At 45.0% G+C, this 24613-nt stretch overlaps 1 protein-coding gene across 1 annotated transcript in view; it reads right to left on the bottom strand.

The window, feature by feature from the left end:
• The window catches only part of LOC8050743 (multidrug resistance-associated protein 1), a 57790-nt gene that overhangs the window by 3526 nt on the left and 29651 nt on the right, over window positions 1-24613 (bottom strand). The window contains exons 16-28 of the mRNA XM_029984309.4: window positions 24173-24366; window positions 22743-22919; window positions 21610-21777; window positions 18055-18263; window positions 14287-14365; window positions 13727-13822; window positions 12162-12406; window positions 9605-9770; window positions 6540-6739; window positions 3528-3654; window positions 2171-2272; window positions 1093-1239; window positions 234-392 (exon numbers count right to left, since the gene is read on the bottom strand). Coding sequence (XP_029840169.2) covers window positions 234-392; window positions 1093-1239; window positions 2171-2272; window positions 3528-3654; window positions 6540-6739; window positions 9605-9770; window positions 12162-12406; window positions 13727-13822; window positions 14287-14365; window positions 18055-18263; window positions 21610-21777; window positions 22743-22919; window positions 24173-24366 — 2069 coding nt within the window. The remainder of the gene's footprint in view (window positions 1-233; window positions 393-1092; window positions 1240-2170; window positions 2273-3527; window positions 3655-6539; window positions 6740-9604; window positions 9771-12161; window positions 12407-13726; window positions 13823-14286; window positions 14366-18054; window positions 18264-21609; window positions 21778-22742; window positions 22920-24172; window positions 24367-24613) is intronic.

Below are 24613 nucleotides of genomic sequence, written 5' to 3'. Positions count from 1 at the left end.
GCTGAGTGGCGAAAGTGACGATGCAGAATAAAATACTAGACTAGCGCTTCATTCCTGACAATTAGTATGGCAAAATTTAAACCACTATTCGAGCTACCACATTGCGCTATAGTTTGGAAAGGGTCCATTATTGGCAGATTTAGGCTGGCTAGTTTATCGGCACCTCGGAACACTATCTGCAGAGCGTGCATAAAAAAATAAATAGCCGCCGAAAACGTTGCGCCAGAACTCACCTGAGGAATGATTGTCATCTTCGAGCGGAGGTCATGGAGGCCAATCTTGGTGATGTCCACGCTGTCTACGACAATCGAGCCGGTCCTTGGTTCAATTATCCTGAAGAGTGCCAGGGCAAAGGATGACTTTCCGGCGCCCGTCCTTCCCACAAGACCAATCTGTCGTGGGATTCAAGCAAAGCATACTTGGAGGCACTACACGAAACACGACGAAGGTACCAGACACAAAGTTCACCAGACGTTTCGATTCACTTTGCTCATGGTCAGACAAAAAATGCAAGTAACATGTTAACCTTGGCTTAGGGCATCTTCATCCCGGTTATATGAGATGCATACTGTTAAACATCAACATGACATACGAACTTGGCCAGCAGTTTGGCATAATGACGTCTTTACAAATCGTGCATGCGCATATGAATCACCTGAAGGAAAGAAAAAAAATTAAGGTGAGATGTCGGGAAATATATAATATGTGTCGTGGAACCAATGCGCCATCTAGTAGATAGGTATTTAGCACTCGTAATTCAGAGTGTTTTTTTGGAACTCGAAGTCCGCCGCAAGATTCGAAAGCCAAAATGGCCTCCCAAGAGCCTGGAATCTTCCCCATGAACTAAGTATGAACTGAAATGTGTTCTTATTAAAGTAATAAGGATCTCAAAAATGAAATTAGATGCACTCGTCTGCCAATCTATTTAACATTGTTTAAAATTTTTTGTTTTTTTAGGGGAAGGGGCAAAAGGCACGAAAATTTTCTGCCAAGTCTTTTTCTCCTACTGCCCTCCTGTCAAACAAAAACTTAAAAAAAAAAAAAAAAAGGAGTTTTGTGGGTTGAGACACCAACACTTCTGCATCCTCCTACCTTCTGTCCATCGTGCGCCGTGAAGTTGATATGGCGCAGCACATCTTCGAGGTCTTCGCGGTACGAGGCGCTGTAGTCGGCATATGTGACATCTCCACGGGTGGGCCATTCCGCCGGAGGCTGAACCTCCGCATTCCTCCACGGTGCCTAAAAAAGTTGCCGAAAAAAAGAGTAGTTTGAAACGTGCACTTCTTTTGAACGACTCTGGTCATCTATCGGCGACTTACGATACCCATGTAGACTTTCTTCAATGTAAATTTCTCTTTACTGTAACCTATTTTTCTCGCTGCAGTGGGAGAAGGAGGTAAAACACTCTTTCCTTTTCTTTGTAGCATTCTAATTCACAGTTTTTTTTTTTTTTTAGTTCACTATATCTCTAGTATGGATTTGGCACATGCTTGAATTTTATTACTGTATGCAGTTCATCTATTATGTTTGGTTTTATTTGCACTACCACCAATATGCCATGGAAAATGGTTTCTCTTCACGTTTTCAAGTCGCCCCGTAATTCAGGTAATAAATAAATACAAGCGAATAAAAATTTACATTATAGTATTGTCCCCACAACTGTGTGTTTAAACAAGAATAGTACAGTTAAAGTGACAGGAGCAAGGCGTTAGCAGGAAGTAAAAAAACAAACAAACAGAGCTGTATGGTTTCAATCTTGATTAGGACATGCGGCTGATTAGCGAGATATTCGGAGCAATGTCCGGCTTGTAATCATAATTGAGAAAAGATAAAGTGGGGCAATCTTTCAGTGTCAAGTAAGCCAGTACGGAGCAGTTAAACTTAATGTGGACGTGCCGGTGCAAAGCAGTGAAGCCCACCTTGCACTGAGCCTGCTCCACATTTTTGCTCTCGGACCTAACAAATGCCCATCGCCAAGTTTTTTAAAGATAACCTCGAAATATTAGATAGGCACTTGATTCTTGTTTTTATAGTAGTAGTCCACGCATGCAAAAACAATGAACTTCGTTGCATACATCAAGAAGTTACTTAGTTTCCTGCAAACATATGGCATCCGATGTAAGCACTGCCACAGAGATCTTTCGAATGGTAGTAACAAAAACCAAATTACCTCTTCCGTTAGGTGCAAGTACTCCTTTACCCTCTCCACGGCTACCAAGCTTGTTTCAAGAAGGGCAAACATCTTGTATGTGTAGGACGCTGCATCAGACACCTAAATGCAAGTGGAAGAAGTTTGTTCACCGTCAACTCCGAAGATTACACGTTCACGCCGAAACATTTCAACCCCCAAATGAAATGAAGCAACGACTTAGGCAACTAAGCTGAATCAGATTATGTTTCGTGCCGAGCGATTCACAAATGCCAAAATTCCTTAAATAGACGTAGCGAAACCCGACCGAACGCACTGCTCGAAATCTTCTAAGTTGATACTTCATTAAAACAGCTCCCCCTGTTGCAAGCCAGTAGCTTACAAGATCTCTTGCATCGTAGTTCCAGAGACCTTCCATTATGTTCACACTATGTTCAGCACGTTTTTAAGTGCCTTCCCTCTCCATGACAGTCGGCTACTGAAAGGCAAAGACAGAAATGGTGCAAAGATTGAAAACCCACACCATTACTCTAAACTATACCAAAGAATAGACCTAAAAGTGACAACTTTCCAAATGTCCTTAGAATGAAGAGCTACTCGTCATGAGGCACTATCGCACACTGGCACAAGACCAAGAACGCACACTGCGCCGCCGCCACCGCCCCACACATTCTCGGTCTTAGGTCAAAATAATTTGCTAGCGTGCAACCTTCTGTATGGGTGGTGCTACGTGACTGTGTTGCTGCATAGAAAGCCTGGACTCAGCAGCATAGTCACATAGTGCCATCTGGACACAAGGTTGCACACTAACAAATTATTTCAGCGCAAAACCGAGGATGCGCGGCGCAGCAGCGGCGGAAGCAGCACGACGGAGGCGATGCCGCCCCTCTGCCGGGCACCATCGTGCATACTTTCGTTTTGCTCGCACCACTAAGTAGGCGCCACTCTGCTCCAAGACGAGCGTTTTTCGATGCTCCGTCCGAGTAACGTGCGTTTTCTTATTTTGCGAGTACCTCAGCGCATTTGGAAAAACCCGCGCGAACGAGAGCATATAGTAAAATTATTTTCACAAGCAGCCGCAACTTTTTTATGCCGTCTCGGCATTTGTTTGACGTGCTGGTCTTCGTCGAGATCAGAGATTCCCAATCTTGCTCGATCAGAGTCCCAAATTGTTCTGCATTAGAGCAATAACGTGCGGTCGAAAAAATGTGATCTGCGACTCTACCCGACGCCAAAGTCTAAGTGAAATCGGTACGTCTGTCGCCCGGCTACGGCGCGACTAATACCGACGCGAGCAAGCAATGTCTGTGCGCAGTTTCCATACAAAGTGATTGCCTAAAAGAAATTAAAAGGAGTGCTTGAGGAGAAGGTAACACACCTGCAATGTGTAGGCGAGCACCAAACCCACCACACCCGGGTTCAGGGCGTCCCTCCCCGCCACGGTTAGTAGCACCGCTCCAGACGTCATCACCAGCGCAAGAAGGTTGGAGAACACCATGCGGCACCTTGTCGACAAAAAAAAAACAAAGTTATGCACTGTCGGCGAAAAGGCAGCGGAAACAGACCGTGAACTTTGAAACAGTGCCAAAATGGACACTCGCTGCTGCGTTGCATTCTTAGCCACTTTAATGTACATAAAGAAGCAGAAAAAGATCACTCGCAAGGTCAATACCGAGTTGTTTTTCAGCTTTATTTTGAACACAAACACTGGTGTCGCGCGTCGTTTAAAGGGAACGAAGTTATCAAGCACTCGAAGCTCCATAAACTTGCTGCAGCAAAAAGAATGCGCCTAACCTATCGTCTGCTTTCTTTCTCTGCTTTTCTGTGTCTCTCTTTGGTGTTCCTTCTCTTGGAAGCCCGGAGCTCACTCTTCTAGCCATTGCTAGGACTAGAACGCCGCTCTATGTTTGAGCGCATGACGTCACCTGCGGGAAGGAAGTACCTCCAATGTACTCGAGCAAGACGTTCAGCTGGCGCTTGTGTCGAATCAGTGAGGAGACGAGCACTGCGTCAACATTTGACTGGAAGTCAGCATTTTGTTCTCAGTTCCAGGAGTGCAAACCCAAAATGATTAGGCACGTGTCATTCAACACGTTCCATTTTAAATAAATATATAACGAGATGAAAAAAACTAAAATTCCCAAATAAATTAATTCCCCAAAGGTTTGTGCAAGGTGTATCCACACGACGGACCAAATTGCTGTTTTGGTCCGCGGGCCGCGCATCACATGATCTTACGTCACCGGTTTTCGAGGTCCGCCGGCGGTCCGCGGCCCACGCTTCTGAGAAATGCAAGCGACTTTTCTCGCCCGGACCTTGGCGGCGGACCGCTGCGTTTTTAGTATAATTGAAGCGCTAAGTCTGGCAACAAGCTGACTTTTGTTGTTTAGATTGGAATCCAAAGTCGTTTTCTTTTGGTGCCAACTGTTGAAGACGAAGAAGACGAACCTCTTGTTGTGCGACGATAAAACTTTTTACTTAGTCGCGCTCATGGAGCAATTCCCCGCTCTGTGGAACAATAGTCGCGACGACTACTCAAATAATCATCTAAAGATGTCCCTGTGGCAGAACATCTTGGCCCAACGTGCGCCAGGAGCTGTAGAAACTGCTCCCCGCTGACGCGTAGAAGCCGGCGGTACTCGTCAGGGTTTGAAACTAACAGCTCCGAAAAGAGTTGACTATGCAGACCACGATCTTTCCTGCACATCCAGGGCTTCATGCAGCATGCCCCTTTCGGTTCACTTAAGTCCTCCTCATCTTCAATAGTCAACGCCAGGACCACCGCGGCCAAACGTCTCTTTCGTTCAACCTCCATCCTGGCTCCTTACAAATAGCCTCAAAGCAGCTCGCTGCATGCGTTTGGCGGAGCTGTGAGGTCGAGGGTTAGACCGGCCCGTTCGCTTTGTCGTCTGCTCTTTTGGTCCGCCGTGTGGATGCCCATTGCAGCCGGGCGGCCCGTGGGCCGCGCATCACGTGATCAATCGGTCCGCGGCCCGATCCGTCGTGTGGATACACCTTTAGGGGGAACTACAACCCCAAGATTCAAAATTAAAAAAAAAAAAAATACTTATTTGAAAATTGTTATATTCATGTTTATTAACTTCCCATAGAATGGCTTCAGAAACTCGTTTAAAAACATGCGAGATTTTTGTCACAAAATTTTTTTTCTTTGTGTCAGCATAGGAGCAAATCTTTAAATTTTTAATTAGGGCTGCTTTGTGCTCGTTTAACATGGCAGGAACATCTCGTCCTCATTGGAAGTGCCATTTGCTCTAGATTTAGCCACTAGGAGCTTCCCGTTTAAAAGTATCAGTGGCCAGGAGAACCCCATACATCCAAGCAAAAAAGAAAATGCGAAAAATATGGTATGAGCAATCTTATTGGTCAAGACCCGAAACAGGGCTTACAAATAATTGGTCCTGCCCGGTAACGCGATATTGTGTTCTCTTCAGCAGTGCCCTTTTGACAGTACCTTTCACTTTTAGAAGTCTTAGAGGAAGGTGCTACCTATGCTCCAGGTGAATTTTGTGTGCCTAGGACTCTCAGAAAACTGAGACACCTAAAGTTCAAACTTCAAATGCAATTTTCTCAGTTTCACTTTTCGACAGGAAATGTTGCATGAGGAAATGTGTCATTTAGCATTTTGAAAGTGTAGACTTCATCCCCAGGAATGTCCTATAATACCCCCCAAAAAAAAATTAAAACGAAAATTAAAGATTTTAAAATAGACAGACTTGTGAAAATGTTTTGTGTATTCTGGGTGCTACTGTTTTTCTTTAGAGTTGCATTTTATACAATAAATTTTTACTATAACTTGCACTACGCATATTCTACTGTACTGCACATTAAAACAATACAGTGGATTACAATTATTATTATTATTATTTTTTCATACATTTCCTAATGAAGTCATTTCCTTCCAGAGCCTAATAAGCATAGTATGTTGTAGAATTGGCTTATGAGGCTGAAACCTTAGAAGTCATCGTTCCTAATAGGAATCTATTCACCCTGAACATTCTAATCCATTTGAGCGAAGGGTCCAAAAGTTGACCCTCCCAGCGTTCGCTCTGCTGAAGCGAAAAGAGGTGGGGGGAGCTTCCACTTTACTCTTAACCTGTCACCGGCTATACTCCAAGCGACATTACAGTGCATCAAACTCGTCTCCGACTGGTGCGTTTAGCGTCTTTTTCCGCCCACGCCTCGAAAGCGGTCCCAAAGTGGCAACAAATGACGTCACGATTGCCAGAGTGTCATGCTGTCGGATGTCGCGATACTGGCTGCTGGGCGTAGAAGTTCCGGGAAAAAGCAGGAGAGAACACGAGTGTCACGCAGAAAACGCTTCGGCCGGAGACGAGTCCCGGGTGCCGCGGAAAAGTCGACAGCGACTCACCCGTCCAGACCCGTGGAGTGATAACAGCAGTTGATGTTGTCGTCGACGCGACACTCCAGGGTGCGCAGGAACTGCGTCCTGACGCCGAAAGCCCGGATGGACGTCACCCCCGAGATGGTCTCGCTGAAGTGCGTGAAGACCGGCGACCGGGTGACCGACTGCAGGCGGTGCACGTGGCGGAACGACGGCAGCGAGATCACCTGTGGAGAGACGCACGAAGCTTTGCTCCTCCAGCTTCTGCACGGCCCAACCCTCTCCCTCTTTCACCTCTCTTCCCGTGGGTGTTTTATAGAAACTCTCGAGGTACGACGTAAGTGAATAACATGACATCGGTCAGGTTGCAACAGCTTTTACCATTGCCGACAAATATTAATGAAAGTTCTCTATTGAGCAATCTTTTTGGGGGGACAGTGGCGAGAGGTGGAGTTGTCGGTGGAGCCAGCTCAGACACAGTTTTTGCAGCAAATTGTATACACTTAGAACGGCGTGCAAATGTTTTTTGCAGATCAATATATATAATAAGGTTTTCCTGTGTTTATTTTTCAAACAAGTGTGCAGTTAATAAACCGATGTCTCGTGATGGCTCGTACTGCCTCGTGCCTAGCAGGTGCAGAACTTCAGCAAGGTTTGCCCCACGTCACTTGGCCAAAAGCTTCGGAACTATGATAAAGATGGAAGGGCTAAAGTTCAGCCCCCTCTTCCATATTGTTTCCATTCAATTTTTAATATATCTAAAGGGCAATCTCACCCCCCCTCCCCTTCCCTTCCCATTTTGACACCACCACATATGTGCAGATAAAGTTCCCTAGCTCATTTGCGGCAGACGGCACAACAAAATTGGCTGGCTAATGAGTCCAGTCCATTTCCTTGTCAATTTGTTTCGCTTAGAAAAAAGAAGCTATGCATATTGGCTACACTCACTGTGAACCAAGTATACAGTAAACTCTCACCTCAGCGAACGTCGGTTTAACAAATATTTCAGAATAACGAACTATAAAAAAATCCCCTGCCGTTTTCCTATGCATTCTATGGAAAAATGTTTCAGTTAAACGAAAAACGAATTTCGGAATAGCGAATACCGTATTTATTCGAATATAAGGAGAGGTTTTTTTCTAAAATCGGTAGTCTTAAAGTCATACCCCACCTTATATTCGAAGCTCAGTATAGCAATATGGCGATTTTTTTTCTTCTTTTTCTCGGGTCCTTCAACTGCCCCTTCGCCTTATAATCGTGATTGCCTTATATTCGAATAAATACGGTATTTCAGTTCAATGAACTTGATCTGTGGACCCAGGATTATTTTTGCAATCAGTTCATTGAAGTTTTGTGCTCTGCAGTGTTGGCGTAGCCGATGCTCGCGGAGTATCATCGCTGGCGTTTAGAGTGTTGCCAAAGCAAAGCGGTGGTGTGGTGTATCTGTTTTTTTCTTTGTCATCGGTTCCGTTCGGCCATCTTAGCTTTGGGTAAAGACGGCAGGATAGCAGTTTGTGCACCCACTTTCGTAATGACTACAATGAAACGGAAGCGCTTGTCTCAATCAGACAAGCTCAAAACCCTTCAGCGTCTGGACAATGGTCAAAGGAAAGTGGAAATCGCGAAGGACTATGGGATTCCACCGTCAACGTTGTCAACGATAGTGAAACAAAGGTCGAAGCTTGAAGAAGAAAGTGCTTTCAATCCCAATAGGAAACGACTCTGCACGGGATATTTTAAGCCAGCGGACGATGCCATTTTGGTATGGCTACTTCACAGCAACAAGCTGCGCCGGAGGAAGTGCAAAAAAACATAGACTCTCTGGACAGTTTGTTACTTCATGCACTTTAAGAGCGCCGGTGCAAATGAAAATTAGATTTTTTTTTCAAAACGGGAAAGGCAGAAACGTAACTGTTATGCACTTTGTATATGTAAATGTACAGTGCTAATCACACTTGTCTATAACCACGAGCGTGCGGCTTTCTCCGGGGAGCGCTAGACTGGTGGCATTTGCGGAAACTAAGCTAGTCACGTGGCGCAACATGGAACGGCCCGCTCGAGGGGTGTCCTGCCCACTCTATCAGCTGGCGGCGAACGAGGAAGGCTGCTCGCACGCTTTTTACAAGCATCACTGCTCGAACAATAAACAAACTAAAGGATGAAGGCGTATCAACGATGTCGTCATCAAAAAACAAAAATATATCATAAAGCACTACCTTTATCGCTTATCAAGATGATAGAGTGGGCAGGACACCCCTCGAGCGGCCGTTCCATGTTGCGCCATGTGACTAGCTTAGTTTTCGCGAACGCCACCCGTCTAGCGCTCCACGAAGAAAGTCAAATGCTCGCGCGTTAGAGAAATGTGTGATTAGCACTGTACATGACTCCATAAATTGCATTTCACACTTCTGACTCGATGTAAGCTGTGCCTTATGCTGTTCCATGTTCTAGTGAATGTATTCAGTTTATTGAACTTTCAGTTAAGTCAACACTATTTCCTTGGGTCCCTTAAGGCCCGTTCACACTCTTGCGACCGAGTACGACTGAGAGAGACGAGATCTCTTACAACTTCTTAAATGTTTCTAGAATGAGGGGACACACTGACATTGTGGCGCCATCTATGCGGTGACCCTAGAACTGCATTTCACAAAAGCGAAGGTTTTGTGGGATTTCCGAGGTCAAATGTGCGTAATACCCATAGAAAGGCTCGTTTATAACATTGACAAAAGTTTTTCGAGCCAAAAAAGAAAGGATATTGCGCGAGAAATAAAAAAAAATATGCCGGACCGCCGAGTTTACACTGCTTCCCAATAGATGGCGCCAGTGTGTTCTCTGGTTTAAGAAGTTTTAAGGAACCCAGGTTTAAGAGGTCGTAAGCAGTCGCAAAAGTGTGAACGGGCCTTTAAAGTTAGCTCAAGTGAGAGTTCACTGTAACAAAGCAAGTTTTGCACGCAGTTCACACGCTCTGCGAGCCCGAGATCGTTCACGCACAACACGCAATAGTGATACACGATCACATGCCAGTACGATGCTCATCCAGATCGTAACAGTATGGGTTGGGGAGAAGAGTGCGACACCAAAGACAGACTCACCGTTAGGCCCAAAAAGAAGAAGAGGGTGAAGGCCACGACGGCAATGAAGTAGACGGACAGGATGCAGACAAGCACAGAGAGCAGCGTCACCCACAAGATGTTGCCCATGGTCATGTTCATGCACAGGGGCACGTCATTGTCAATCGACTCGATGTCGCGGCTGAACCTGAGGACAGAGGTGCAATTTCAAGATACCATATTTACTCGCATAATAACACACCTTCTTTCCCAAAATATTGACACATATTTGGGGGTGGGGGAGGAAGGGGGGGGGGGGGGTTCATTAAGCGAGGTAAAATTTTTGAATTTACACATTTTGTACAAATGTCAAATTAGGTGCCAATATAACACGGCAAGGTACTGTTGCACATCTCCAATGATGGAGGTGCAACCACGGCTGGCCGGGGGCACGCCACAGTAACTATGCTTTATAAATTGCAAACCTTTATGGGGCGCTTTCAGCGTGCCTTCTGTCAAAGGAAAAGCGCCGTTAAGAGGCTCACTCAGCACGGAAATCAACGCGACCGTTCTTAGGTGATATACTGCTAGTATTCGGTAGCGTATAAGAACCCCTACAAAGTATATACCAAGACTACGCATATAAGAACCCGTAAGAAGTCGACTGCCGATGCCGAGACCCGCTCGCACGGATCATGTTTCGTTCACAGAGACGGCCGTTATCAGGGCCTACCAGGCACTCTCAACCTACGACGCAGCGTGTACCTTTTGCACTGTTCTGTGACAGATTAAATAAAAGCCTTTACCTGGAGTATGTGAAATTAGGACTAACGACTTTAACGATTTCACTGTCGAAAGCGGACCACAGACGACGGCGTGTTTGTTTACATCAATGCATCCGATAGGCAAAGAACGTCCGGGACTGGGCAATTTCTTGACCCAAACTTTATCAAGTGTGTGCGCCCTTCGGTTTCACGGTTGATCACTTTTGCAACTGCCGCAACTACGCACTTGCAGCCATTACGAGAGCGGCTTGCCTTGGATTGACTTGGCCCGACTGCTTAGCAGCTGAAGAAAATTGGCTTGGTGGCTAGCTAAATTGGACGCAATTCGAGACTCACTGAGCTGAAAATTGGAGGTTTGTTAATTAGGCGAGGGGAAAAAATAAATCTGAATATCAATACCCGTTGTGGGGGGTGCGTTCATTATGAGAGTGCATTCATTATGCGAGTAACTATGGTATGTTAATGCACCCACTTGCGCTCTGTGGTGTGTTTGTGGGTGCTTTACATGCCTCACGCAGACGGGACCTAAATGGAACCTGACAAAAGAAGAGAGAACTTCGCTTAACGCAGATTCCAACAAGTGCGTTGAATCTGCCACATTTTTAGTTTTGGGGAATTTCTGACTTCAAACTGCTAAATTGTTGTCTTCAACATCAAATTTGTGCCTTCCAAATCAGATTTCTTGCCACAAACAAAATGGGATCAAAATTTTAAAAAAGGTCAGTGCTGCCAAACTGGCAGAACCCCAAACTAAGCCATGAGCGAGCCTGGCTCCACATTGACGAGCTAGGTTCGTCCAAAACAGTCAACCCCTTGCCTGCTCATTTCTTTTTCTTCAAGAAACGTACGAACAAACAGCAAAATTTTATTTTAAACTGGCAATTTGCATTAAAATGAGACAGATATTTCCTCGACTTCCAGGTGTCATATCTTGCTCTATATGAGGACTTCTGGTCCGAGTACTACTGACGTGCAGAAGCCTAAGTTGATGGAATGCTTGCAGGATTCCCATTGCTTTCACCATTCCTGTCGCTGACCATCAAACTATTGTCCGATTCCGAAAAATCAGAAAGGCAGAAGGTTCTGTCGTCACATGTGCTTACCATAGAATACCGGGCATCCGCCCATACCACGCCAAGCGCCCATACCCAAATTTGTAAGATCTGAGAAAATATGCACAGTACATTGATATGTAAAATTGATGACCGGACAAGCGCCCATCCCCCATTTTTTCGCGATTATCTCTAAATTTTGAGTGGGCGCTTGCCCAGAATTTTACGGTAAGCGTGAATCCCATTCAAAAAGGTTTTGTATTTTTTTGTTGGCTAGAGTGGATCTCAGCTGACAAAGCCACGTTGCTTTAGCATGAACGCTCACAAGCAACTATTTTTTTTTTTTTTAGCTAAATGGAGCATTTTCTTTCTGTCAAACAGCAAAACAAACGAGCAAACTGCCCAAGGTAAACGGAGCACGAAGGGTGGTTTCGCCATCTGCCAGGAGCGCGCCGAAACCCAAACGCGGGTCACACCTGTGGTCGGGCTTCATGGTTTATAAGGGGTGGCACGAGGGACACTCACTATTAGTAGGCAGGGGATTTAGAGCACTGCACGAGCCAGGGCCAGTCTAAAGACCTGATGGCAACCCGGCACGTGGGCCAGGCTCAGGCCAGGTGGCACGCATTGCCTCGGTCCCAAACAGAACTCTGACTAATTGTTGCTACTTAAGCACACTGTTGCGTCTGCATCTGCGCATTTAAAAGGGTCCAACGTCGCGAGTCCAAAAAAACTCTGCCTCGACGTAGCCTGGCAGCCTACCTGTTGACAATGCGTCCCATTGGCGTGGTGTCGAAGAAAGAGAGCGGGGAGCGCATGACGGAGCGCAGGAGTTGCTCGTGGAAGGAGGCGGCAGCGCGCAAGCAGCCCAGCATGAAGACAATCCAGAGCACAAAGTTGAAGATGCTCGTCGACACCAGGAACAGGCCAAAGCCAGTCAGGTAGCCGTTCCTCCGCGACGGATCCTGGTCCGTGGACCACTTGCTCAGCCACACGCTTGATCCAAACTGGAAGGAAAGTCAAATCGGACCAGGTCATACGGAAGTTTCTGGGGGGTAAAAGGCCCTATTTCGCCCTCTAAATGAAACCAAAATAAAGTTAAGAATCAATGCAAGGATCCTCTATTTAATGAACTCTGCAATGTAATGAAAATTTTCAGATATGTTCCTGTCCTACTTCTAAAAGTAGGTTACAGTCTCAAGGTGTGGTCATAGACCACCAGGAAAAATCTTTCTAAACATTCTTTCTTTGATTATTTATATTTATTAAGGCTTACTTGTCTTATAGAGCAAAAAATCGAAGTAAATGGCCATAAAAACACGATTGCACGGCACGCGCCGCTCAGTGGGCGACCCTATTTATCCTATTACCTCTGCGTTGTCCTTGCAGTCAACCTAGAAGTCGTCCTAGACCTCTTGGACGACCTCATTTGTCACATTACGTGAGAAACAGGCGGCGTTGGCATTGTTGTGCCCGAAAGATGCCCATAAAAATATGTCACCGAGCGTCATCAGCATGATGTCATCAAGTGTCATCATACATCAGTGTCATGTCACCGCCGGAGTGCCGTGTGCAAAAGGTGCGGTTGGGACCTCATTTATACTCGTTGTGTGATTCAAGCGATGGACTGCGAGGCGATCGCGTCTACATCTATGGCGGCTTCCGCAGGCAAACGTGGTAGCCCACGCAAATACGCCATAGCCTCATAAGTGTCTTCCTCAAGGTGTCGTTCTCGACCTCGTCCTTAAGCTGTCCTAGAGGTTGTCCTAGATGACATTCTTGAAATCGTCCTAGAAGTCGTTCCTGACGTCGTCCTATAAGCGTCGTCCTAGAGCGTGTCCCAAAAGTCGTCCTACATGTCGTCCTTGACTGGCTTTCGCCTTCTTACACGTAAGCAGTCTTAAGTGTACTTGTGTAATCATTTATTTACAAATACTGCTAACCCTTTTTGGAGGTTGTGGCAGAAGGGGTTACTACATTTTATTGCGCAAGAAATTATACAAAAATATAATTAAATGTAATAAATGCATAATAGTAATATAGAAATACAACAATAGTAATACAATAAACACACATTTACCTTTTTGCAGACAGCTCTCCAATGCTTTAAAAAATTTGAGTGAAGACAAACTGACATACACTTCACAAAGACTGTATCATTCTTCAATTGTTTGTGAGAAGAAAGAAAATTAAAACAGGTCAGCATGCCAAATATACTAAATAAAGCTCATCACCGGTGGAATTGATGTGCCACGAGACTGCAGATCCTTTCCTTTTGTATAAAGTTTGCGCTGTAGTTACAACTCCGAAAGTCACAGAGAACCCACCTCGCTGCCATAACAAATCAACATGGCAAGCATCGAAGGCAGGAGGAACTTCCAGCCAATCCTCCTCAGGTACTCGTAGTAGACACGCCATCCAACCTGCGAGAGGGGGAAAGCAAAAGCAGCACAACACTTGTAGAACTAAAATGGTATGTTTCACTACACACTCCATTTGTACAGCCTGTCACAGCTACACAACTCCAATCCAGAAACCGGTCACATCTATTAAAAAAGACAAGGTGCAAATTAGAATTCAAATATCTTGCCTGTCTTCAATTTCAATGAAAAGGCCAGGAATTGTGTGACCTTTGAAAATTACAACTTTATAGAAGATGAACTGTTCCTGCATGTATAAAAAAACCATGTAGGCTGTCAGGGACAGCCACAGTGGGGTATGTGAAGCGTCTTGCACGTGCTGTAGAAAATTTGAGTGTCCCTACAGGGCTTCATTAGCAGCAATCTGCACGGAGCAATTGCACACAAGGATAGGGAAACATGAAGAGGGAGGAACAGAAATTTTCATAAAGGTGAGTGAAAGAGAAAATAACTGCCGTGCCACTTACGTAGCCAGTGCCAACAGCTTCCTCGTCCGTCAACCTGGACTGGTCTTTATCGCCTTTATCCTTCGTTTCTTCCTCAGGCCTGAAAAATAATCAACTCGTCATGACCTACACTTTCGGGAATGTTTAAAAATAATGAGTGAAAAACAGACTGTGGGATGTCTACCATAACTATAATTTCCCAATCCTCGACCATTTAAGAGAGATTTCCTGACCATTTCTAGCTATACTTTGTTTCATCTAAAGTCCAGATGCAGCCGACATTACGCTTCTGATGCTGCTTGATTGGTCCTATTACCTCGTAGTGTCGGCTGTGTCTGGACTTCAGGTGAAACGAGGTATAGTAGGTTTTCCCACTAGCTCTGAAGTCCGAAAAAGCAAACAATAATGACGACAATAAGATTGTTTCAGGCTTTGGAATGACAATAAGTAGACTCGACACGAATTTTGTTTGAATTATCAGATGCAAGATAAAATTATGACTTGCCATATGAATGGCTACACACACAAAGCAGATATTTAAAGATTTCCTCCACATAGGCTTACTGATAATAAGCAGATATGCCACAGATGTAACATTTGTGAAATGTAGGACACAAGTTTATTTATCCCTTGAAAATGGTGTTTATCGCAGACTGTTTGGACAGCACATGATAACTTAAAACAAGATTAAGCTTGTTCGTCAGGCCAAGAATTTGTCTATTAAGCGGGTGACACATGAGCGATGAAAACCGGCACCACACGAGTTTTCACAGCAAATTTGTGCGGACGCTGTGACGTGGACCTACGTCATGCTGCCACGTCGTAGCGTCCGCGAAAGTTGCTGTCGGAATTTTCGCGTTGTGCCCGTTTTCTGAGCGCACATGTACCCTGCTTGAGCCCCGTTGAGTGCGCTTCTCACCGAGCACTGCTGCACTGTGGAGAAGCAACACCCGTGGAAACAAGCTCTGCGAAGTTGCTTCCCTGCAGGGCACCGCAGATAAGAAAGAAGCACACTCAATGGGGCTGCGGGAGCGAAAACAATTGTATGAAAACGCCATTCTAATTAAACGGCTTATGAACGGATTAAAAGCATAGCGGGACTGCCAAAATTTCTAAATGGGTTTGAATCAACCAGACTTAAGAAATATCAGGGTTTGAACTGTCGCAGCCTACTGTATCTTAGGAGCTTGAAGAAATCTGAATTCCTATCTGGAGCTCCCAATGGCATGCTTTCAACTTCAAGACTGATTGATGGCAATCCTTGCGCACTGAAAAGATGGATGCCAGCTGTTCAAAGTATATCCGTTTAAGAAAGTGCAAGACAAAACAACTAACGTGCAGATTTTTCAAACTCTCGCCATATTTTTACCCAGACTGCCTTAAAATTATTCCGTAAACTTAAAAAAGTTCCCACACAATTCCTTTTTTCCTTATGCTCCCCAAAATTCCAAAACAATTTCACAGCTTCCTTACATTTCCTTAAATTCTCAAACAGCTTTACATCTTCCCTACATCTAAATTACCTAGACAATTTCCCATTGTCTCATTCTCCCTAATATTCCAAACAGTTCCACCAGCTTTTCTTACACTCCCCGAAATTCCAATACAATTCTCCCATATTCCCTGAAACACCTACGGCAATACCGAGCATCCACCCATTCTACAATAAGTGTCCACTCCTTCCTTTTGTAACATTCGGAAAATACATAAGGAACATGTCTTTACATAATTTTTATCTAAGGAGCATCCATACTCCAGTTTTACATGATTATATTTCAACTTTGAACAAGCACTTGCTTGGGATTTTACAGTGGAAAATTCCCCCGTCATCCAATGCATGCGTGACCTTCACCCTTGACCCTCATGCAGCCACTGTTAAATCGCTTTGACAATCCAGGTATTGAAATATTCAGTGTTTACCACAAGCAATTGCAAGAGATTGCTACCTATCTGTAATGTGTTTTATTTGTTTCATGTTAATTTGGCATTTACTCATTCTTTGGGCACCAAAGTGAAGATCTTTGGGTTGTTTTTGGGCACACATTAATAAATATTATTATTATTGTTATTATTATTCCCAAAATTTTCCCAAAAGAGCACATACGCAAAAAAAAAACTGCCTGTTTCTTTGGTATATGTCAAAGGCACTCAGATGCATAGCAATTATGGGTCCTTTGTGACCTCATGATGTCTCCTGATGTCATGTGACACCATGAAACCACGTGTCATGCAATGCGAATGTCTTGCATGTCAGAATGTTACAAAACGTGATTATGTCACTTTAAGTCATCAGCGGGATGGTGTTCGTGCAATACCATGACACCAGGTGATGACTTGGGGTCACATGACATCAGTGCCACATGATGTCAGAATGTTACGAGACATGGTGATGTCACGTTAGGTCATCAGCGCAATGGTGGTCGTGCGATACCTTAACATTATCTGATGACTTGGTGCCACATGATGTCAGAATGTTACGAGACATGGTGATGTCATGTTAGGTCATCAGCGTGATGGTGGTCGTGCAATACCTTAACATTATCTGATGACTTGGTGACACATGACGTCAATGCCACACGTCACAATGTTGCAAGATGTGATGATGTCATGTTAGGTCATCAGCGTGATGGTGGTCATGCAATGGCATGATGTGACGATTTGGTGTCACATGATGTCAATGTTACAAGACGTGATGATGTCACGTCAGGTCATCAATGTGATGATGGTCATGTGATAACTATGACATCATGTGATGACTCGGTGTCACGTGATGTCAGTGTCACAATGCTACGAGACGTTATGTCACGTTAGGTCATCAGCGTGATGGTGCTCATGCAATACCATGACATTATGCCATGACTTCGCGTGATGTGATGTCACAGTGTCACAAGACATGAAGATGCCACATTAGGTCATCAGCATGATGGTGGTCGTGAAATACCATGACATCACGTGATGATTTGGTGTCACGAGACATCACAGTGTCATGTGATGTCACAGTCTCAAGTATCATAGTGTCGCATAAAGTCATCAGTGCCGCTGTCTGCCCGCTAACTTTAGCGGGATGCCTCTGCTTCAGCAAGGTTTCCCCCTCCTTCTTCAACGAAACTACATCCCGTGAATATCGTCCTAAGAGCTGGCCCAATAAATGCTACGCATTTAATATAAAAAAATTAGCAGTTGGTGTTAATTCACAGTACAGTCAAAGCTATCACTATGACTGTACTGCGCCAATGCCCAACTTCGCCGTGACTACAGTGCAGTACAGTCATAGAGATAGCTTTGACTGTACTGCACTGTAGTCACGGCGAAGTTGGGCATTGGCGTCGCATTCGCGCACCGTGGGGTGCGTCAACAGAAGCGTTCGGAACAAAAGGAACATCTGACCGTTTTGTTCCGACCGCTTTTGTTTCCTTTTTGTTCCAGAGCACATGAAAGCGCAGCTCCTAACAAAAGCTCTTGGCACTGACGGTGCTGCGGAAGCATTTTGTTACCTGCAATTTTTTTTATATTTCCAGACCACATGCAGTGGCTCTTGAGTACCCCAAAAACCCTACATATATAAGACAGGTTGTTAATGCTGCAGTGTATCTCTGAGGTAATGCCTCCACTTTGCATGCAGCAGACCCAGGTGCGAATCCCGTGGGAGGTGGGCAATCTTTTTCGAGGATTCGGCAACGTCGACGACAAACACGCTACGCCCCGCTATGACTACACCAACGACGGGTGTCGTTTTCTGTGGTGGGAAAAGCCCATAACAGCTATTGCCATAAAAGAAGGTCCACAAACTTTTCATTGCCGTCCTCGTCGGCAGAGTCCAGGCTGGCGCTGCTGGAGTTCCCCTTGACGTGCTTCTGGAGGAATGCAGAGAAGTCGCTGCCCTTTTTTGCCAGGAGGTCGCTGTAGGTCCCCTGCTCCTTGATGACGCCCTTGTCAAGCAGCACGATCCAGTCCACTTGCGGGAGGAAAGTGACCGAATGGGTCACAAGAATCCTCGTCTGAAAGATAAATTTCTCGCGATTATGTCGGGGAAACAATCAGCAGTCGAAAGAATAAATTGAATTTAACATGAGACAAAGTGCAACTCGTGCTCCGCCTCAAGCGGAAGTCAATTTATTTTTGCATACATCTTCTTCACCTTGGGGAGTTCCTCAATATCAATAACAATCAACTGCTAACGTTTTGGAGACCCCTTCTGGATCGGCGGAAGTGAGGGGGGACACCATCCACCAGGGAAGAGGGGGGGAAATAGACAATTACGATGATAAAAGGGCGAATAAAGAAACCTAAAAGCATGCAAGCCAACTTTGCAGCCCCGAAATACAGAATGATCACCCCTACTCACTCAGTGCACATGGTCTCGTCTATTTAGCTTTTTGGGGCAGCCAGCATCAATAAAAAAAGAAGCATTACTGCCCGTCTTGGCCGACAATCTGAAATTCTAAAGCTTCAGGGACCCTAAGAAGGCTTTCAGAAACCCCAAAGGGCCCATGGACCCACATTTGAGAACCACCGCTCTGGATCTAACCATTAAAAACTATTAGCAGTCATGTGGCAAAGTACAAGCTGCACTCCTACCGCACTGAAATAAGGCAGGTGAGTGCCATTCTTGCACTTGATCCAGTTTTTCACTCGGTAAAAAAATGGTTAACAAAATTTTAAAACAAATACCTAGTTTGTGAATTCCGTACTGAACACATCCGACGATGCATATACATTGCTCCCACCCTGCAGATATCCTTCTAAAGTTTTCACGTCGTTCATTGCGGAAGCGTGATTGAGTGCGGGCCTTGTAAGAGCTGTCTATGAGACTTGCACTTGCCAACCCCCTAGACTGCTAGCTGTAGCACAGGCAAACTTGTAAACTTACTGCACCGAAAGAGCTAGGAAATAAGAGTTTTGGGTTCACCAAGCTCGAAACAGGGAACTTGACCGCGAGTTACAAATTATTCGCAATTTTCTAACTATTCAAGTTCTACAAATACTTCGAAAAGCGAAAGTAGGAAGCGAATTGAATAGCAAGCATTATTAGCAAAATATTCAAAGTTTTGAATATTCACACAGCCCTAGTTTCTTTTGTTTTTTTTAATTGCTGCGTTTTAATGCATTTTTATAGGTTTATTTTTCTGTGCCACTGCTGCCAAATATAAGGAGGGGGACCGAGGCCTCGTAAAGCTGCATCATGCAGCTATTTTTTTTTTTTTTGTTTCTTTCCGTCATTTACAGTTTGACGGAAAATAAACATTATTATTATTATCATTACAATGCTGTATTAACAAATTAGATTTACATAATTAAACAGCGCACAAGGAGAGGGACAGAAAAGGAAGACAGAACAGGCAAGCGCTGACTCGCAACTGACGATTTACTATGAAAAGGAGAAGGAAGAAAACTACACACATGAACATATATCGGAAAAGAGAAAGATGTGAAAAAGCTAATACATTAAATAAAATTACACCTAAAATAATTATAGCTGAAAAGGAAAACAAAATAAAATGAAAATCAATCTCTCAAAGTCCTAGGCATGTCCAGTGCCGGCACTCCGAAGCCTTGACCATACACCTATTTGTGCGCAGCTGCCCCCATAAACTCATACTCGCTGTCTTGTAGTGTTAATGATGGCTGGCTCACACATTTGGATTTGAGCTTTCTTATCCAAAAGGCTTCCACTATTTCTCTTGTTGTTTTTTCTTTATGGGAAGCTAGAACAGTTGTTGCACAAAAATCTGGATCACATCCACAGGTTCTGCAGTGGATGGCTAGGTGGCTTCCAGTGGTGGTTTGAAGAGACTGTTTATGTTCCCTCAAGCGGTCGTTGAGGCACCGCCCAGTCTGTCCGACATAGGTTTTCCTGCAGGACAGAGGAAGATGGTAAACCACTTGTAGAATGCAAGACACAAAGTGCACCTTGTGGTTTTTCATGCAGCAAGCCCTGCTGTCATTGTTCTTGTCCACAAGCGTGCAAATTCTACCCAGTTTGTTTGGGGCTGAAAACACCATGGGCACGTTGTATCTATTGGCAACATTTTTTAAGTTGTGCGACGTCTTGTGGATGTATGGTATAACTAGTGGTCGGATATTGGTAAGGTCTTTGCTCTTTTTTCTTTTGGTCGATCCTTTACAGGTTTGTATCACAGCAGGGCTTGCTGCATGAAAAACCACAAGGTGCACTTTGTGTCTTGCATTCTACAAGTGGTTTACCATCTTCCTCTGTCCTGCGGGAAAACCTATGTCGGACAGACTGGGCGGTGCCTCAACGACCGCTTGAGGGAACATAAACAGTCTCTTCAAACCACCACTGGAAGCCACCTAGCCATCCACTGCAGAACCTGTGGATGTGATCCAGATTTTTGTGCAACAACTGTTCTAGCTTCCCATAAAGAAAAAACAACAAGAGAAATAGTGGAAGCCTTTTGGATAAGAAAGCTCGAATCCAAATGTGTGAGCCAGCCATCATTAACACTACAAGACAGCGAGTATGAGTTTATGGGGGCAGCTGCGCACAAATAGGTGTATGGTCAAGGCTTCGGAGTGCCGGCACTGGACATGCCTAGGACTTTGAGAGATTGATTTTCATTTTATTTTGTTTTCCTTTTCAGCTATAATTATTTTAGGTGTAATTTTATTTAATGTATTAGCTTTTTCACATCTTTCTCTTTTCCGATATATGTTCATGTGTGTAGTTTTCTTCCTTCTCCTTTTCATAGTAAATCGTCAGTTGCGAGTCAGCGCTTGCCTGTTCTGTCTTCCTTTTCTGTCCCTCTCCTTGTGCGCTGTTTAATTATGTATAGCAACCACCAACTAGCCCAAGTATCCACCATTTCAAATTAGATTCTTTGGCAAGGTGTTTGGCATTTCGTGAAGCCGGATAAAAGCGTGGCCGCGAGGCTCGACACCGGTTGGTTGACGGGTAAGAGAGGGGGAGTGAGGTGTTCGACGCTGATTGGTTAACGGGGAGGTCGTGTGACCAGAGGGGCAGGCGAGGAGGAGCTGAACCACCTGTGCGCACTGACAGAGAGGAGCTCGAGTGTGGGAGGCTCTGGAAGATTGCCAGGTTTATCAGCCAGATTCGCGGTACTATCGCTTCATTGTAGAAACAACTATCAAGCGTACGCATGGTATGCATTAAACTATCGGATGAAGAACACCGTGAATGTAGGCATCTAGCGTCTGGAAACTCGGAGTATCACTCAACGTTTTTGGTGCTAGAACGTTTCACGTAAGCAGCACAATTGCCTAGAGATTCGCCATAAAAGTTTTGACACCAAAAATCCAACTCCGACTCCCGAAAAGTGAGCCACATCTGCACAACTGGTTTCTCAATTCAGGCCATTCGCAAACCTTCGACTTTAGGAGTCCGGTCGGCCCCACGACGTTTTCGAAGAGGTGCGTGGCGACGTGCACGTCGACGGCGCTGAACGGGTCGTCCAGCAGGTAGACGTCGCCGTCATGGTACACAGCGCGTGCCAAGCTCAGCCGCAGCTTCTGACCACCGCTCAGGTTGATGCCCTGCAAGGACCGCATCGTGTGAGCGTCGTAGAATGTTTCTAGTCCATCACAATCCCGAGAGCTTATGGTTTGAAAAGACATTATGGTCACTGGCAGAGCTAGAACAGCAGGGAGGACCCTCGGTTGTGGGTTTGATGACAGCTAAGATTTTGACTGAAGCTTTGGTTAAAGGACCTGGAGAGATGCTTGGAAGAGCCCCTATTGATAGACGCCGATTGAATAAGGATCTCAATGCCCCGTTTTTACGCTCCAGGTAACCTTTTCCCGACTTGAAAACAAAGCTAGAGTGACCCCAAAAACACTACTGCAAAAAAGGTAAATATACGAGCGAACGCTCCACGCCCTATTATCAGTTGGAGAAGCAAGAAACTTTAAATAAATAATAAATTCAGCCTGCACCCTGTCATTCTTTTTTCTTTCAAAGCATTCAAAGCTTGTAGTATGCTGCACATGAAATTGAATTGTAAGAATAGCAACGCAGGTGCTTTAAACAACAGCAATTCCCGACCTTGAAATTGTTAAAGACAACGCCTGACCGCTCGAAAACACAATGCTGTGTCCATATAAAATCCATATAGGTACCATATTTCCCAGACTATAGTCTGCAGGCTATAAACATTTAAAAGTTAATTTTACATGGTGCGGAATATACAAGATTTGTTTTTCTAGATCGTTAATTACAACGAGATGCGACAGATTTTGAGAACGACAGAGCATGCTAAGGATGACTTACGTGCAATACAAGCTTCTTTGCAAGCTAATAAAGCAGACATTCGTCAAGGTAAACTGCGTATGAGAATAATTTAAATGCCAAATAGGCACCAGGTGTGGATGTACCGAAAGCAAACTATCTAAAGAAAAACGGTTTTCCTCAACTAAAATGTACCCGTACGTACTGTGGGCCAGCAAATGCAGAATTCACGACCAAGAAAAGCAGATGCACAGCGACCAACGCGAAAGAGTACCTTCTCTCCTATCTCCGTGTTCTCCCCTCCAGGAAGCATCTCAATATCCGGCCTGAGGGCGCAGGCATCCACCACTTGCTCGTAGCGCTCCTCGTCCACGGCATTCGTGAAAATGATGTTCCCCTTCACCGTCGCATTCTGGATCCACGACTGCTGAGGCACGTACGCCAGTTGCCCCTTCAAAGAAGGCGTCAACGTCACTTTTCAAATTCAGCTGCGTCAGATATTCCGCACTACCAATACACAACACGCTTTTCCATGAAATAAATTATTATGTAGTGAACATTGAGAAGCGGAAATGTAAGCCCTCTTAAAAAGTGTTTCGCACACGGTTGCCGCTAGACGCAGCATACCTAGCTACTCTTATAACAAGGCTGTCTAATGTGGCTGGCCTCCTAGAACATAAAACTTGTTTTCCACGAGTCTAGCTTCAACTAGCACTTTGACTAGACAGCCCCCAAAGCAACAGAATTCGACGCATATGCTGGAGCTACAAACGAAGCCTTTAAATTGGTTGCTCACGTCCCTGCATTCACATAGTGTTCCTATCAGGCATTTGTACAGACGATGCGAGCTAAATCATTTTACTTACCTCCAGAAATGTAGGCCGGGCACAGAAGAGTGCCTCGCAAAATAATAAGAGTGCCTAAATCTAAATCGTGCCACTAAGCCATTGCCAGCTGTGGAAAGTTTTCTACAATTCGATATTTGCCACCCTCGAAAGCGATGAATACTTTGGAGGCGCGAAATGTATGGTGCAACTAAAAGACAACTGTGGCTCCAATTCACGCTGTGAAGGTGGTTCGACAACAAAGCTGCAAACGACACCCACAACAATTACCCATTTCGACGTCACTCGAAAAGCGTGGTGAAGTCACTACGTGATTTCTATGCTGTTGAATACTTTTCCACTCGGAGTAGCTTACGCAACTGTAATCTTTACAGGGAAACTCACACGGGGAGAAGGAACGTGCTTTGCATTGTTTGCAGGCGCCGTTACCAACCATTATGCGGTTTGCACTTCATACGAGGGCTTCGAATGACGTCAACCCCTTTCGAAGCAAATGCAAACCTAATCTTTACCGGAACGCGTGGGAGGGTGTTCCTATTGTTCATACGCACCTTATCATCCATCGTGTGCTTTTAATGCTTGTTCTGTGGTTTTCTTTATTGAAACGGATAATGAGCTGTATGCTGTATGCTTGATTTCAAAGGAGACATGCTGTTTTGCCTTTAATTGTTCGCCGGGAGTTTTTTTGCTTACTACGCCAACGACACGAAAATTCCCTTGGCTGGTAGAGGTACACAGCTTTGCTGTAAAAGGCGCAGAAGGTCGTGCACAAAGGCTTCATTTCGGGAGAGGGTGCCTGGTTTGGCGTCGACGATTTCAACTCCAGTGTACCAGTTGGTCGCACCGGCTGGCAACTCACCTGGACGTCGACGGAACCCGACATCTTCTCGAGGCTCCCGAGAATGGCGGAGAGGAGAGACGACTTTCCAGAGCCCACGGACCCGACGACCGCCACCAGACTGCCTTTCGCCACGTTTAGGTCCACGTCCTTCAGCACTGGGGAGTCCTGTTTGGACCACGCAAAGGTGGCCTGCTTTAAAGTCACAGAGTCCCCTGCGAGAGACAAGAACCCTTGTCCTTTATTTGCACACCATGGGGAGTTACAGCTCCAAATGGAACTGTGACCTTTCAATTCCTATTTAATATTGTAACCAGATGCAATACATGTGTGATGGCGCTAGTATGCAGTTCCTACCCTGCAACACAGCTAACTGGCACTCTTGTCCATGACCTTGTCTTATGGTGCAAACAACACTGACACAAGCAAGCAAGGTCCCTGCAAGATTTCCACATAACGCTA

Source organism: Ixodes scapularis, unplaced genomic scaffold (genome assembly GCF_016920785.2).
Source record: "Ixodes scapularis isolate PalLabHiFi unplaced genomic scaffold, ASM1692078v2 PGA_scaffold13__105_contigs__length_92229423, whole genome shotgun sequence".
In the NCBI taxonomy this organism is placed as follows: domain Eukaryota; kingdom Metazoa; phylum Arthropoda; class Arachnida; order Ixodida; family Ixodidae; genus Ixodes; species Ixodes scapularis.
This window is presented reverse-complemented; position numbering and strand designations above follow the sequence as displayed.